This window comes from Diospyros lotus, chromosome 3, assembly GCF_014633365.1.
Source record: "Diospyros lotus cultivar Yz01 chromosome 3, ASM1463336v1, whole genome shotgun sequence".
NCBI classification, from domain to species: domain Eukaryota; kingdom Viridiplantae; phylum Streptophyta; class Magnoliopsida; order Ericales; family Ebenaceae; genus Diospyros; species Diospyros lotus.
Window position 1 is genome coordinate 12,745,131 of NC_068340.1, and position 15,654 is coordinate 12,760,784.

Sequence of the window (15,654 nt, forward strand, 5' to 3'; positions counted from 1 at the left end):
TAAACGTGAACGATCACAATTTGAAATTTGGATTTGGCATTCAAATAGTAAAGATTTAAGGTTTAGGATGTAAGAATTGAGTTTACCATGCAGATTTTTTTAATTTTTTTTATGACCTCATCCTGAGTAAGTGACCCATCATCACACCTTCTATTATGTGCGCACCCTAATATAAATAGGGTTGGATTAATTAATAGCATGAGAGAGAGAGAAGAGAGCTAAAGAGGAGGTTTGTGGGTTAAAGCCACTACCTATCCTATCCTTTCCTTTTCACTTTGCTGTCTAACTCCACTTAACATCAATGACCTGACAATCAGTGACGAGTAATCAGCTACAGAATTAATTATTAATGAAACAAAAGGGAGGAGAGGACAGAAGGAGATTTTTGATTTGTTAAGATTACATAAAAATAAAAAAAGGTGGCATTGCATGGCATTTAAACTTAGCCTCCCTCCCTCCCTCCCTCCCTCTGCTAATTAATTCTAATTCCAAAAAGGCTGAACAATTTACTCACAATTAACAGGTGGTGATGAAAGGATTTTTTAAACAAATTTATTTTACATCAAAGTGTAAAATATGACTTGTTGAAAATATTTTAATAAGTTTTTTTTTTTTTTTTTGGGTTTTAAGACCAAAACTAAATTCTTACCATTTTAATAAAAAATATACAAATAAACAACAAAATATTGTCAGATCTAGCATTTGGTTTTTCTAACTAATTTTTTTATAAAACTCGAAAAATACATTGCTTCCATATATATATATATATATACATATATATTACTTTTTTAATTTTTAAACAAAATTATTTTGTAATATAATAATAAAGTCATTTGAAAAATCAATTATTATTCAAGATTCTCCGTTCAAATCTTCTTAAGTGTAATTAAATTTTTTTTATATAAGGAAGATTTCAAAAAAAATACTTTATTAACATGATTTTGTAATACCAAAAGTAAATATTTGCATATATAATATAGTATAGATAGATAGATAGATAGATACACAAATGGAAACTAGTATTTTATATGCATTTTTTCATTGATTCAAGCCAAACATAAAAAAATAAAAATAAAAACTAAAAAATAATGTGTAAAACATTTTACATGGAAACAAACACAACTTTAATCTCCACCTGAATGTAAATGGAACAAGCCACAAGTCCAGCAGCAGCAGCAGCAACTATACAGAGAATAGAAGAAATTGGCATCCATGCCAATATGGTTATGACCTCCATAGAAGCTCAAAACTCAACACAGTTAACATGTTTTTCTTTTCAAAAATTAAAACTAGCATGCCTTGCAACCACCATCTGTAAGTGACCAAGGCACTAGGCAGGCAGCCCCCTTTGAAGCTGTACAACAAGAGGCCAAAACATTGACAAGTTCTAAACACGATTAAAGCTAAAAGAGACATTTAGCAACACAACTTGAGAAAGAGTCCCGCCCACAAACTAAAATTGGTAGCCTGATAGGGCAGGCAGGTGTACCTACCCTATACAAACACCATTTCACGGTGGTCGCGCACATTCCCAGAAAACAAACCAACTTGTAATTCCTTGCCAAATATTGTGAGAGGCTCCTGATCTCCCCCCCCCCTAACCAAGTGCTAACAGTAGCCAACCTCTCTCTCTCTCTCTCTCGGAAATAGAAAAGAGTTCAACAAAATAAATAAACTATGCAGCTCCCAAAAGCCAGCCAAAGTAAAGTTCGGAAGCATAGGGCAAAAACCTGAAATGAAGCAATGAAAATCGAATTGGCAAAAGCAATACTGAAATTACGAGAAAACTACAATTTCAGTACGAATTAAGGCAAGCACAAATTTAACTAATGTTCAAGAACAAACCAAGCTCTTTGTGCAGCATCTTCAGTAATTTATTGGTTATTTCTTCATTTTTCTTCCCTAAACCTTGCTCAAATCTAGCTATATCAAGAGAATTAGAAGTTGAAAACTATTTAAGTACCAAGGTTGTTCTGTAAACTGGAACGTGTGAAATTACCACCTCCCTCATTATCCAGTCGTTACCTAACGTGTTATAGCAAATGTCTTCAACCAGAATTTTCAACTGTACTGATCTATAAAATTGAAAATCTTAGCCTCGTCATAGAATGAGGATGTAGGAAGGGAAGAAGAAGAAGAGTTTGTTCTGTTCTTTATTTTTTTGGTGGCGGAGCTTGCAACATAAAAGAGAAAGGCACTCGTGATTTGATCGGGGCAACAAACACCTTTGAAGTGGAGAATAAAGAAGGCCCCTTCAAAGGTCAAGAAAATCTGTGCAAGTAAGAACATACACCCTAATACAACGTCGCATGACAAAGATATCCTCTAAAATGGATATCAAACATGAAAATATTAAAAAAAGGAACATGGTAGAAACATATTAATTGATAAATATATAATTCCTTATATATGCACAGCTGAAAATAAAAACCATTTCTTTCAACATTGCAATGTGATTTGTCATATAAAAATAGATCATCTCATTTCTAGTTCTATGTTTACTTTATGGCTACACATTCACTATAGAATCATCTCAATTATGCTCATATCTTATGGAGGATGTTATTTTACTAAATAACATTTCATACCAAATAACAGAGGTGATTTTATATGCATCTAACAGAACTTCTCTTTTAGCTTTAAAGCGATTTTAAAGTCACATAATACATTGGAACTACTTCTCTATTTTAACCGTCATGCCTTAACTTTATAACATTTTCAATAATCTCCTCATCGTTTGGTATAATTGAACCAACATACCTAATCTCTCTCTCTCTCTGTTTTTTTTTTTTTTTTTTTTTTTTTGGGGGGGGGGGGGGGGGGGGGGGAATGAATATCACCATTACATCATCCACTCTTTTATTTTTTCCTAAACTTCATTCTGTACATTCAATTTTCCATCTACACAACTTGAACCTTTATTAATTCAAAGGTGTCCCTGCATACCTGAAACTGAATATTCTTGCACTCTTTCATCTTATCCACAAAAAATATCATCTGTAAGTAATATACACCAATACACTCTCCTCGGACATACATAGAAAATTCATTGATCAATAAAGCAAGAAATAAGGGTTTAACATATATCCTCAATGTAATCCAATTATAGAACAACCTTAATATCACTAAATCAAGACACCTACTCAGTTGCTTGGAGAGTCCTATGCATGGTACCTCCACCTATTTGATTCAAACACAACCAAGGGTAGAAAGTGTCTTCAATGCAGGGTGGGAAAGGAGGACAGAACAGCAAAGAGAGAAGGAGAAGGCTGGGAAAAGAGGAGGTTGTGCACAAGAGATGAGTTCTTCAGTTGCATTGGCTGAGGTAAGGTGCATTCTATGGCTTAATTATGTGTGGCAGGTTGAATAAGTCATGCATTAACTATTTATGGAAGCCTGTTAATATGATTTGTAATGTGCATTGCATGTGCGCACGCACAGGTAATGCATGGGTCAGCTAGCATGTTGCACGTGCAAGGGGTTGTGAGTATGAGCCTTCCTCTCCCCTTGTGGCTATGACATGTGAAGAGTAACGGTATGAGTCTCCTCTTGGTGGAGATGTGGTTTCTCAGAGAGAGGCATGGCCAGCAATGATGAGCATTGGGAAGGCAGACATGAGTTTGAAGGGCCTGAACCTAGGGATGCAGCCAAGGGAAAATGTGTTTGGGGAGAAGCCAACATTATGTTGTGTGTGCCTGTGCATTGGTTGTGCGAGTGCATGCACTAGTAGGCCCTTACCAAGTAGTGGACTCATGCCATGCACAATCTCAACATTTAAGACTAGGGCAGACACTTAGTAAGAAAGAGTCTCTTAGTAAGAAAGAGAGACTCGTAGAGAGTTATGGAGAGCTGATAGAGTTTATTGACGACTAGCTCATTTTGAAGAAATGTGTTAAGCATATAATCTTTTGATGATAGTCATGCTACCAGATGTGGCAAGATGAACCATATCTATGATGTAGAGCATGTTTTTAAGTAATAGAAGCATGTTGTAACTATAACCTTGTTTCTAATTGTGGTTTATCTGTAAGATCATTATTTTAGATGCTTAGAAAATGCAGCTACATAAATTGGAGGCTTGTATAAAATGAGTCATGAATGGACATCGGACAAGGGTGAGATGGAAACAGGCCGGAGCAAACCATGCAAAGGAAACAACCGATAGACAATAGGGGCAGTAGATCTCCAAGTTGACTATGAAGGACCACAGGCCAAAAGATAGGATAAAGGCAAGGGCAACCCACAGTTGGATCAGGTGTCCAAACCACCTGCAGACCTTGATAGAGGGCAAGGGTTGTCGACTATGAGATCTGAAGAATTCTGTGTAATTCCTTCTTATTTATTGAGAATAATGCTGTACAATACATAGAGGAGGTTGTCTCATCTAAATATGGACATAGCTAGTTTCTAAATATGGGCATAGCTAAAAAAGAGAACAAATAAAGGAAATACAACAGAAAGATCTATAAAAAAAAGTCAAAAGAATCGCTTCCTAATTTCTAGCTATTTCTAAACTTAGGGTGCGTTTGATAGAGTTGAAAAATAAGGATGGAATTCCAATTTCATGGAATTCCAATTCTCACCCCAACCCCTAGGAATTCCAATTCCTTGATTTCAAGGAAAATATTCACTTTTTGAACTAAAATGGAATTCGAATTCCATGGAATTGAAAAGCTATTTGATAGAATTTCCTGGAATTTAGATAGAAAATGAATTCCACCCTCATTTTCCATGTCTATCAAACGCACCCTTAGGGGGCGTTTGGTACAGGAAAAATTTTAACATTCCTGGGAATGTTAGGTTGGGAATCTGTATTCCCATATTTGGTACAACTTTTTTATAAAAAGAATCCTGAGAAATAGGATTCCCAGGAATGATTTTTAAGCAATTTTCTCACAAAAAGATTTCCATGGGGGGGTTTGGGAATCCAAATTTCCCATGGACTTGGGAATGTTTTTAACAAATAAAAAGAATAAAACACCCCTTACCCTTTTATAATCCCATACAAACATATTATATATATTATATATATTATATATACATATATGTATATATATTTATATTATTTATTATAAAATATTATATATATTAAAGTAAATATTCATACAAACATATATATTATTATGTATATATATATTATATATATACATACACATGCATATATATAGATAATGTGTAAAAAAATAACATTTTTTTTATTTTCTAAAGATATTGTGGGTCCCAATATTTTATATAGTAGAAGAAATTTATCATTTTTAAATAAAAAATTAAATAAGGGTAATTTTGGAAAAAAAACATGAATTCCCAAGAATGTTACATTTAAACCAAACATAGAAATGTAAGATTTTCAGAAAAGAATACTCAATATTCTAGAGAATGTTTAAATTTATCCAAATATAGAATTGCATAAATCCTGGGAATCAAAGATTTCCAAGAACATTCCCAAGAATCATGAATTCTAGGAATTTAAAAACTTCTCCCGTACCAAACGCCCCCTTAGTGTAGAAGATCTAGGAATACTTTCAAGAGTCTTAACAAGATTAATTGTCACTTGGGAGGTCGGCTGTTGAAGGGAATGGCGCCTGTCAACACCAAAATGCAAATCAGGTCAACCGTCAAAGGGAAAGTCAATTATTGGGGTTGGATGTGGGATTGAATGATTTGAAGTCAAGGAAATTAAGTGAGGGAAAGCTTGGTTAAGCCACATAACAGATCCAGATGCACACTGAGTGAAACGGACCAAGAGTAAATTGTTGAGGCACCAACGGAGTCCCTATTTCACAACCATAACTTATGCCCTGCTATATACTAACACAGGACTAGAAGGTAACTCAAATCTCCTCTCTTGAGTTGATCTTATAGGCATGGGCGGTCACAACTACGCTCTGGTACCCAATGGGATTATATCAAGTATCTGCATTAAGTATTTATCAATTCGTCCTAGTAAGAGATGAAATCACTAATAATATCTAGGCAAAGGTGCCACGGCCTAATCATTTTTTGGATTGTGTATGCTTTAATAGAAGAATTGTGCTGGTGGATGAGACCCAAAAAACAAAAAGTGAATGCTAAACTTGAGATATGTACACTTTAAATCTAAAAGTTTTTAGTTGAGTGAAAATTGAATATATAGAATGTAGATTTAGTAAAAATACAAGTATAGATGATGTTATAGTAAATTGGAATATCAAGCATACCAAAAACTGATCAATTTAGATATTTTGGACCAATCATCCAAAAAGATGGGAGAATAATGAGGATGTTACCCATATAATTAAGACAAGATGGTTAAAACAGGAAAATATATCCAATATTTTCTGTGATAATGAGATTCCATTAAAACTTAAAGGGAATTTTATAAAATAGTAATAAGACCAGCATTGTTGTATGGCACAAAAATGTTGGGTAGTAAAACACTAACATGTGCAAAGTATGAGCGTAACAAAGATAGGATATTAAGATAAATGTGCAGCCATACAAGAAATGAAGTTATTCATAATAAGGTTAGACTGGCTTATGTGAGGATAAGTTGCATGACACATGATTAAAAGGGCTTGGTCATGTGACAAGAATATCAATAGAGGCCATAGTTATTAAAGGCGCGCCTAGGCGCAAGGCGCCTTAAGGCGCTAGTTTGGCGCCTCGCCTGGGCTGAGGCGAGGCGGTTTCTGCAAGGCGCGCGCCTTGCAAGGTGAGGCGCTGAGGCGCGCCTAGGCGCGCCTCATGAAAACCGCGTCTGCATCCTGCCTGCATCATTTCTTTCTCTCCTCTCCAGCATCCCCTCTTCTCAGTTTCAGCATGTATACATCACTACTTATTTACATTTCTTTAGTTTAAGTAAATGTCCACATTTTCTTTTATTTATATTTTACCTTCCATTTACTTTAATACATAAATGTAAATAAGAAAGTTCCCCCCATTTGGATTCAATAAAAATATCTAAAAAATCAAAATCCATAACAATAAGAAAATAAAATTTTGATTTTAGTACAAATTCAGGATTTAGCGATTTTACCACCCCCAAAATACATACCTACTATTTCTTGAAAAATTCATTAAAAATCATTTTAACAACAATGAATATTAACTATCAAAATACCGGGAGTTAGTTTTTCAAAATGAAAACATTTTCTTATATGTCTCCTTATAATGCCCTAATCTTCCAGACTTAGAAAAAATGCGCTAATCTTCCAAACCTAGAAAAATAGCATTTTTCAAAATGAAAGCATTTTCTTGATTGTGGACTTGTAGTGTTTATTGATTGTGGAGAATACTAAAGCTATTCCAAAATGTCCTCCATCAATAAAACAAGAGATTGGAGAGTACATACAAAAGAAGAAAAATAACAAGGAATCAAGGATGAGCAAAATATGGCACCGTAAGATGATGATTTTCAATTTGGTGAAGGGTATGATGATGATGATGATTAAAACTTCTTTATTGATTGTAGACTTGTAGTGTTTATATGTTTGTTTAGAACTTTGCACGATGGTTGGTACTTGTTTGAGTTTGAGACTTTAAGTTTGAACTTTGATGATGTTTCTAGTTTAGAAATTGTATGATGAATGAATTAACTTTGATGTTGTTAGTTTAGAATTTGAAGATAATGAAACATTAATGATATGCATGTGTTATTATTGATAATTTGATAGTTTTTTATGATTTTACAAGATTTTTAGTTTTTTTTCTAAAAGGTGCGCCTCGCTTCGCAAAGGCGCGCCTCGCCTCGTGCGCCTCGCGCCTCAGGCTCTAGGACCCTTTGCGCCTCGCTGCGCCTCGCGCCTTTCAGAACTATGATAGAGGCTCTTGTAAAAAGAGTGGATGGAATGGAACAAGCATATAACAAAAATAGGTAAAGAAAGATTAAGAAAAACTTGGTAGGAGATACTTAGGTATGATGTTAGTTATAGGGGTCTTATAAAAGATAATGCCATTGATAAAAATCAATTGCAAGCAGGAATTCTTATAGCCGGTATGTTATAGCGGGACAGGCTTCATATGCTGTTGTACTTGTTTATAGTTGGCATATGTTTAAAGGATTCTTGCACAAATAGAACCCTAGACACCATGATTTTGAAATAGCTATTTTGCATAGGAAGCGATAAAATCCTTCCACCTACTTTTAATTATCTAAAATGTAGGAATTCAATGTAAAGTGAAGCACACATCTTTAATGATGAAGGGCATATTATTGTTTAAAATCAATGAATGCAAACTTAACCTTAGTTTTAAAATTGCAAACTATATAGGGGAGGCATTTTTGGGGTAGTCTTATCTTCATGACCAGCTCTCTCACACTGATTAACCACTAATAAGCACAACAAATAAGTGTTGCGCATCTAACCTCTGATTAGTTTGTACTAAATTTTCTTTCAGTTTTCCCACATGATGCAAAATATTTGTACTGAGAAAAAGACCACAATAATCTGTACTCTACTCAGAATTTTGCTAATATTTCAATCTCCAATCGGGCTTAATTGTAAGGAAATTTATTAATTGATTAATTGCTCAGCAATTCATTATTGTGCACGGGCATTTTTTAACTGACCTTGATTGGGCAATTTTCCACAGGACAGCCAATCCAATGAACTTCATTATCTGACCTTGAGACAAAACTCAATCTAGCTCATCATCTCTTCATCAGTATCCTCCTACTTTCTGTAATCTACCTGATACTGATTTTATATTTTATACAACCTACTCCAAAGTTAATGAAATGTCAACATCCTCCATAACTCTCTTTTCTTACTACAATCAAGTAGAAATATCACCGATAATAGCTTTCACTTAAAAAAGTGTTTCTGACACCACAACTTCCTATTGTCTAAAATTAAATCAACAATTCATTCTATCTGATATTACTCTATTAGGATATTATTACAATACTAGTCCTGCATTTAATTGCTTTTCAATCAGACACTATGGTACCTGACATAGACCAAGACATCACTACTATTGCCTCCAATTTGACCATTATCATATCAAATAATGAATATTGGTGGGTGGGATTCAATGCAACCAGCCATCACTCAAAACCAAATGCTATCTAACTAATTAAGCTAAAATATTCAAAGAAAAAGGAAAAAACAGTAAAGTGGAAAAAATGCAAAGCAGTGGAGAGGAAAGGTAGCAACAGAAGGATACATTACCTATTGTTTGCATCAATTTGACTTGATGTGCACTTCAATAATGTCATCGTCCTCCATCCCAAGGCCATCTGGAGATGCTGTTGGGATAACTCTATCCCCATCAAAACAAAAGATCAATCTTTGCAAATCAAGCTTATTTTTCTCAGCATACATCTTGAAGAGCCTCTCAAACTTGTCATCCTGAGGAAATAGAATAAGTTTCAATTACATAAGAAAAAAGAGATTAATTCTGTTTGAAAGGAGAGAATATACGTCATCCACGAGTTATTAGAGAAATAATTAAGTAAAAAAGGCATATTTTTCAAGGAAAACAAAATGCTTCGGTTATAATTCATCCAATGGTTTACATACAAATAACCTTCAAATGAAATATGAATAATTCAGAAATCAATTCCTACTCACCTCCACTCTGGTCAATACAATTGTCAGAGAGATCAAAGTAATATAATAGATCAGAAACATGAAGTTTATTAACAGGTTTTCTTTTCTATATCTTCCCAATTTCCACATAACTTGTTGAATGTTCAGTCCCAGCAGCTACCAAATTTTATGATGAGTTGGGACCCTGTATTCATTTATGATCATTTTATTTCCTGGGTGATACAACAAATAACAGCATAACCAAAAAGCCTTTATCTCACTGTGGGGTTGGCTACATGAATTCTAACATTCTATTAATTTTTATCCATAGCCTTATCTTTTGTGAGGTCCATATACTTAATATCAAACCATGTTTCTCCCAACAATTTTTTTTTGGGTCTTCCTCTACCTCTTTTACTATCTATTTGTTCTATTCTATCCACTCTTCTCACCGAAGCCTCTACTGGTCTTTTTTCTCACTCGACCAAATCATCCTAATTGTGTCTCCCACATCTTATCTTCAAGAAGCCGCCTCAACCTTGTTATGAATAACCTCATTTCTAGTTTTATCTTTTTTTATATGGTCGTACATCCATCTTAGCATCTCCATCTCAATTATGTTCATATTTTGTACATGTTGACACTTTATTGTCCAACATTTCGTGCCATACAACAAAACTAGTCTTATAGTTGTCTTATTAAACATTCCTTTTAGTTTTAATAGAATTTTACTATCACATAAAACACCAAATGCACTTTTCTATTTTAACAATCATGCCTAAATAAAACAGGTAACATGCTCGTTAATATCCCCATCTTTTCAAATGATTGATCCAAGATATCTAAAGTGACATTTTCTTGGTATGACTTGATCTTCCATTATATTTTTACTAAATTTACATTTTATATATTCAATTTTCACTCTACTTACCTTAAAACATTAAGATTCTAAAATCTTCCTCCAAGTCTTGAGCTTAGAATTCACATCTTTTGTCCCATCCACCAATACTATGTCATCTACAAATAACTGTCAAGTCTCATAAAAGAGACTTGAATTCATAGCGAGTTTAGAAATTTCGAGAGGGAGAGAGAAAGTTTTGGAGGGAAAAAAGAGAGAGAAAGAGAGAATGAATTAAGAGGGAAAGAGATTATCATTCAATCCGATAACTCCCATCCTCCAGCACTTGGCCTTATATAGGCCCTTCCCATTGGTTCTGATCATAACCGTGAGGAGTGTTTTTACAACTACTTACACAAGTGGCCATGTGGCTACAATTATTACAAGAAAATTTTAGTAATACCCTTGGCGTCATAACTTTCCCCACCTCTAGAAACAATTATTATCCTCAAGAATCTAAAGTAACCTTGTAGCTCGTGGAAACTAAGTAACTCAAGTAGATACTCCAAAGTTGTGTGGTTGAGACCCTTTTGTGACCACCTGACTAGCACTTGAGTTAGGGGCACCAATCCTCGATATATCACCCTCTTGTCCAGTATAGCTTGAGGCTCCACCACTCCTTCCTCTTCGTTCATATGGGGTAAGTCTAGGCTAACTGTAGCATGGGGCTCAATAGATTTCTTCAACAAAGATACATGAAATACCGAGTACAAGTTAACTCCATCGGGCAACCTCATCTTGTAGGCCACTTTCCCCACCTTTGACTCTATTGCATAGGGCCCAAAGTATTTGGGGCTTAGTTTAGATGCTGGTATGGCTATAAAAGGTTGTTGTAAGAACCTTTTCACCCTCAGAAAAACCCGTTCTCCCACCTCAAAAGACCTATCACTCCTCCTCCTATTAGTACTCCGCTTCATCCAGTTCTGAGCTATGTTCAATTCCCTCTTCAATATCTTCAGAATTTCTACTGTAGGTACTGTTCCACGGTGGCCATGGTAGTTGTAGCACTCGATACGGATGGAATCAGTGGGGATTTGAACCCAAATATTGCTTCGAAAGGGCTCCTATTAATGGTACTGTGGTGGCTTGAATTGTACCACCACTGGGCTAAAGATAGCCATCTATGCCAACTCTTAGGCTTAGTGTAACACATGCACCTCAAGTAGCCTTCCAAACATTGGTTGGCTCTCTCTATTTAGCCATCTATTTGGGGGTGGTAGGCCATAGACATGTGTAATTTGACCCCCAAGCCCTTAAACAACTCTTGCCAGAATATACTTGTAAAGATTTTATCCCTATTCAAGACAATTGACTTCGGTACCCCATGAAACCTCACCACTGCATCCATAAATACCCTTGCAACCTCCTATGCTGTAAAGGGGTGGGTTAGGTTGATGAAGTGTGCAAACTTAGTTAACTTATCCACCACTACCATAACCACATCTCTACCTTCTGATTTGAGCAACCCTTCAATAAAGTCAATGGATACTCCTTCCCAGGCCTGCTTTGGAATTTCCAAGGGTTGTAGAAGCCTAGGATAGGCCACATTCTCATGCTTACACCTCTAGCAAGTCACACAAGACAAAACAAAATCCACTACTTCCTTCTTCTGCCTTAACCAAAAGAATAATTGTCTCACCTTGTGGTAGGTTGCCTAGATACCCAAGTGGCCTCCCATTAGCGATCCATGTAGGGTAGTTATGATTCTTTTCCTCAGTGGTTCATCATCACCAACCACCGCCCTCCCTTTGAATCTACATTGCCAGTCATGCCAATAATTCCTTGATCCATGGTGTTTGATCATAACTTCTGACCACTTCCTTCACCCATTCTAGAACTCCAGCAAAGATTGCTTGACATTGACCATTCTCTTCCTTCCTTGATAAAGCATCGGCCACCAAATTTTCCTTCCCCTTGTTCACAATGATATAATCTAGCCCCATCAACCTTGAAACCCCTTTTCTCTGCAACTCAGTATGCAATCTTTGCTAAGACAAAAATTGCAAACTCATGATCGATTTTAATTATAAAAGGGATGGCCTCTAAGTAATGTCTCCACTTCTCAATAGCCCCCAATACTACTAGCAACTCCTTATTATATACACTAAGGCCCAAGTGTCGGGGAGCTAGTGCATGGCTAATGTAGGCCAGGGGCCTTCCCTCCTGTATTAGCATGAGCCATGTCCCTTTTTCACACATGTTTGTCTCCACCACAAAGGTTTCAGAGAAATCTAGAAGGGCCAGCACTGGGGCCTCTGTCATGGCCTTCTTAAGGGTTAAAAAAGTTGCCTTTACTCTTGGGTTCCACTGGAAAGTATCCTTCTTGAGGAGCTCTGTAAGAGGCTTATTGATGAGGCCATAATTCTGTACAAACTTTTTGTAATAACCAGTCAATCCAAGAAACCCCCTTAACTCCCTTACTGACTATGGTCTAAGCCACTCCACCATAGCTACTACCTTATTAGGATCAATTCTCACCCCTTCCCTTGAAATGATGTGGCCTAGGTACTCCACCTCCTTTTCAGCAAATGTGCACTTTGATAGCTTAACATACAATTTATTAGAATTCAGGACCTCACATGTTGTTCTTAGGTGGGTTAAATGTTGATCAAAGTCTTGGCTATACACAAGAATATCATCGAAGAAAACTAGGACGAATTTCCTTAGGTAAGGCTGAAACACTTGGTTCATTAGGGCCTAAAAGATTGCTAAGGCATTGGTGAGCCCAAAAGGCATTACCACAAAATCGTACAACCCTAGGTGAGTACAAAAGGTTGTCTTGGGGATGTCAGAGGGTGTCATCTAGATTTGATGATATTCAAATCCTAGGTTCAGTTTGGAAAAGATTTTTGCCCCAGATAATTCATCTAAAAGGTCATCAATAAGGAGTATAGGAAATTTGTTTTTGATGGTATTAGAATTGAGTTGACAGTAGTCAACACAAAACCTCCAAGACCCATCTTTCTTTTTCACGAGTAAAACAGGGGATGCAAAGGGGCTTTGCCTAGGGCATATGATGGAAGTAGAGAGCATGTTAGCAACTTGTTTTTCGATCTCATCCTTTTGTATAGGAGAGTATCTGTATGCTCTCATGTTCACAGGGGCAAAGTGGGGTTTTAGGAATATAGAATGGTCTAAGGTTCTTTGGGATGGTAGGGTATGAGGTTCAACAAATAGATCTTGAAATTCTTTTAACAGTAAATTTAAGCTATCAAGAAGTGATACCTTAGTGGAGGATTGGAACATGGCCAAGCAACCTCTCAATAGAAAATCCTCCTCTATGCCCTTGCCTTCTAGTTCATGCCACTCCAATGCATGAATTGATTTGGGCTATCTAACCCTTACTCTTCATCCACCTTTGTAATTTCTTTCCCCTTATCAACTTGCATTCCCCTTGCTCCATAATTCCCTTTAGAATGAGCCTTGAGTTCCCCATCTCCACCATGACTTCCAATTTGTTGAAGTCAAAAGTGAGAGGGCTGACGGTCTTCATCCAATCCACCCGCAACACTATCACAGCCGCCCAATTCCAATACTCTAAGGTCAGCTTGGAATACATGCCCCTGGATCTCCCAACAAAAACCCTCACACTACTTGTGGCTATACATCTTACTCCCATTGGCCACAACCACTGATAGGGGAGTCGTTGCAGTTAGAGTTTTGCATAGAGTCAAATTGGATCTAGAAGAAAAGATGAATGTAGTCCCATGAAAGAGTTCGCCCAAGAGATTTAAGTAGTGCAAGATGTTTTTCTTATGTACATTATAAGGGGCATTTTAGACTTTTGTATAGGTTTAAAATAAACCCTCATAGCCGGCGCTCCAAACCTCTATAAATAGAGGAGAAAGGCACCAGTCTCGGGCATCCAATTCATTCTGATCATTGAGAATCCCTTGAGCACTTGAGCGCAGAGAAAATGAGAGAGAGATTATGAGAGTTAATCTTGGAGCGTCTTGTGTAATCTCTTGGGAAAGGTTGTACTTGGGAGCACTGGAAAGAGGGATTGTTGGGACTGTGTACTGCATTTGATTTGCTGGTTTCTAGTGGATTGTTGTGCGCCTAGGGCAACTAAATGCAGGGCCAAATATTGGCTTGAACCAATATAATTCTTGGCCTTCTTGTGCAGTGTGTTTGTTCCTTTTAAATTCTATTAATTTCTATTTCTGTTGTTTATTTTTCTTGTTCTTATATTTCCATTGCATTCGTGAGTGTTGGAGAGGGCTTATGAGAGGGGTTTTCTTGCCTAAGGGTATAATCTAAGAGTCCTAAAGTTAATAGTAGCCATTAACTTGCACTTCAATTCCATGGTAGTAGCTTCATTTAGGAAGCTGTGGATGCTTCCACTATCGATCAATACTAATAGCTTCATTTGTCCCACCTACCCTTGCACTTTAATAATTTGACCGGTAGGTCCCCCCTTCAAGGCATGGAAGGAAATTTCTCCACCTTCCTGATCTAACTCTTCCTCCAAAATGAGGCCTACTGCCTATTGCTTCTCCTCCTCCAAGCCAACAGCCTTGTATTCTTTTTCCATGTTCAAAAACTGCCTTCTGCACTGGTGCCCAGCACTATACTTCTCCCCACACCGAAAGCACAATCCCATGAGTCGCCTCTACTCCAAAGTTGTAGACCTGAAAGGTGGAGGGTTGGCCTTAGGTCCCCCTGAAGCTCTTCCAACCAATAAGGCTCTGCTATTCCCTCATGTAGAGTAATTATGGGGAGAAATTGGCTTTGCCACAACCCGATTCCTTTTGAATATAGCCTCCAACGTTAATTCTTACAACCTAGCCTTTTCTACCGCCTGCCTAGCAATCATAGGCATCATCATCTTCGCCATAGCCCTCAACTCATTATTGAGACCACTAATGAAGCTAGATACAAAGTACTGGTCGATGAAGGTTGGTTGAGCATTCCACATCAATGCTCCTAACTCCTCAAACTTCTCTTGGTACTCAGTCACCGACCACTCTTGTTTGAGTTTGTTAAACTCCTCTATCACATCTGTCATATTCCTTTCCCCAAAACGTTTACACAACTATTCTACAAAGCCAATCCATTTAGCATCCATTCCCCTTGATCTATACCATCCTTGGAACCAGGCATCAAATAGGTTGTGGCAAGATTGATCTACTAATTTGCAGCTATTTGATAAAACTAGAAGAACCTCTCACCCCTCTGAATCCACCATCTAGGCTTGGATCCTTCGAATAAAGGGATCTTCAATCTCGACATAGAGCCTTGATGAGA

General features: G+C 36.8%; 1 protein-coding gene across 1 annotated transcript in view; it reads right to left on the reverse strand.

Annotated features, from left to right (window-relative positions):
- Positions 1-1,058: 1,058 nt before the first annotated feature.
- The window catches only part of LOC127798229 (uncharacterized), a 43,655-nt gene continuing 29,059 nt past the window's right edge, over positions 1,059-15,654 (reverse strand). The window contains exons 6-7 of the mRNA XM_052331664.1: positions 9,150-9,329; positions 1,059-1,730 (exon numbers count right to left, since the gene is read on the reverse strand). Coding sequence (XP_052187624.1) covers positions 9,162-9,329 — 168 coding nt within the window. The 3' untranslated portion in view covers positions 1,059-1,730; positions 9,150-9,161. The remainder of the gene's footprint in view (positions 1,731-9,149; positions 9,330-15,654) is intronic.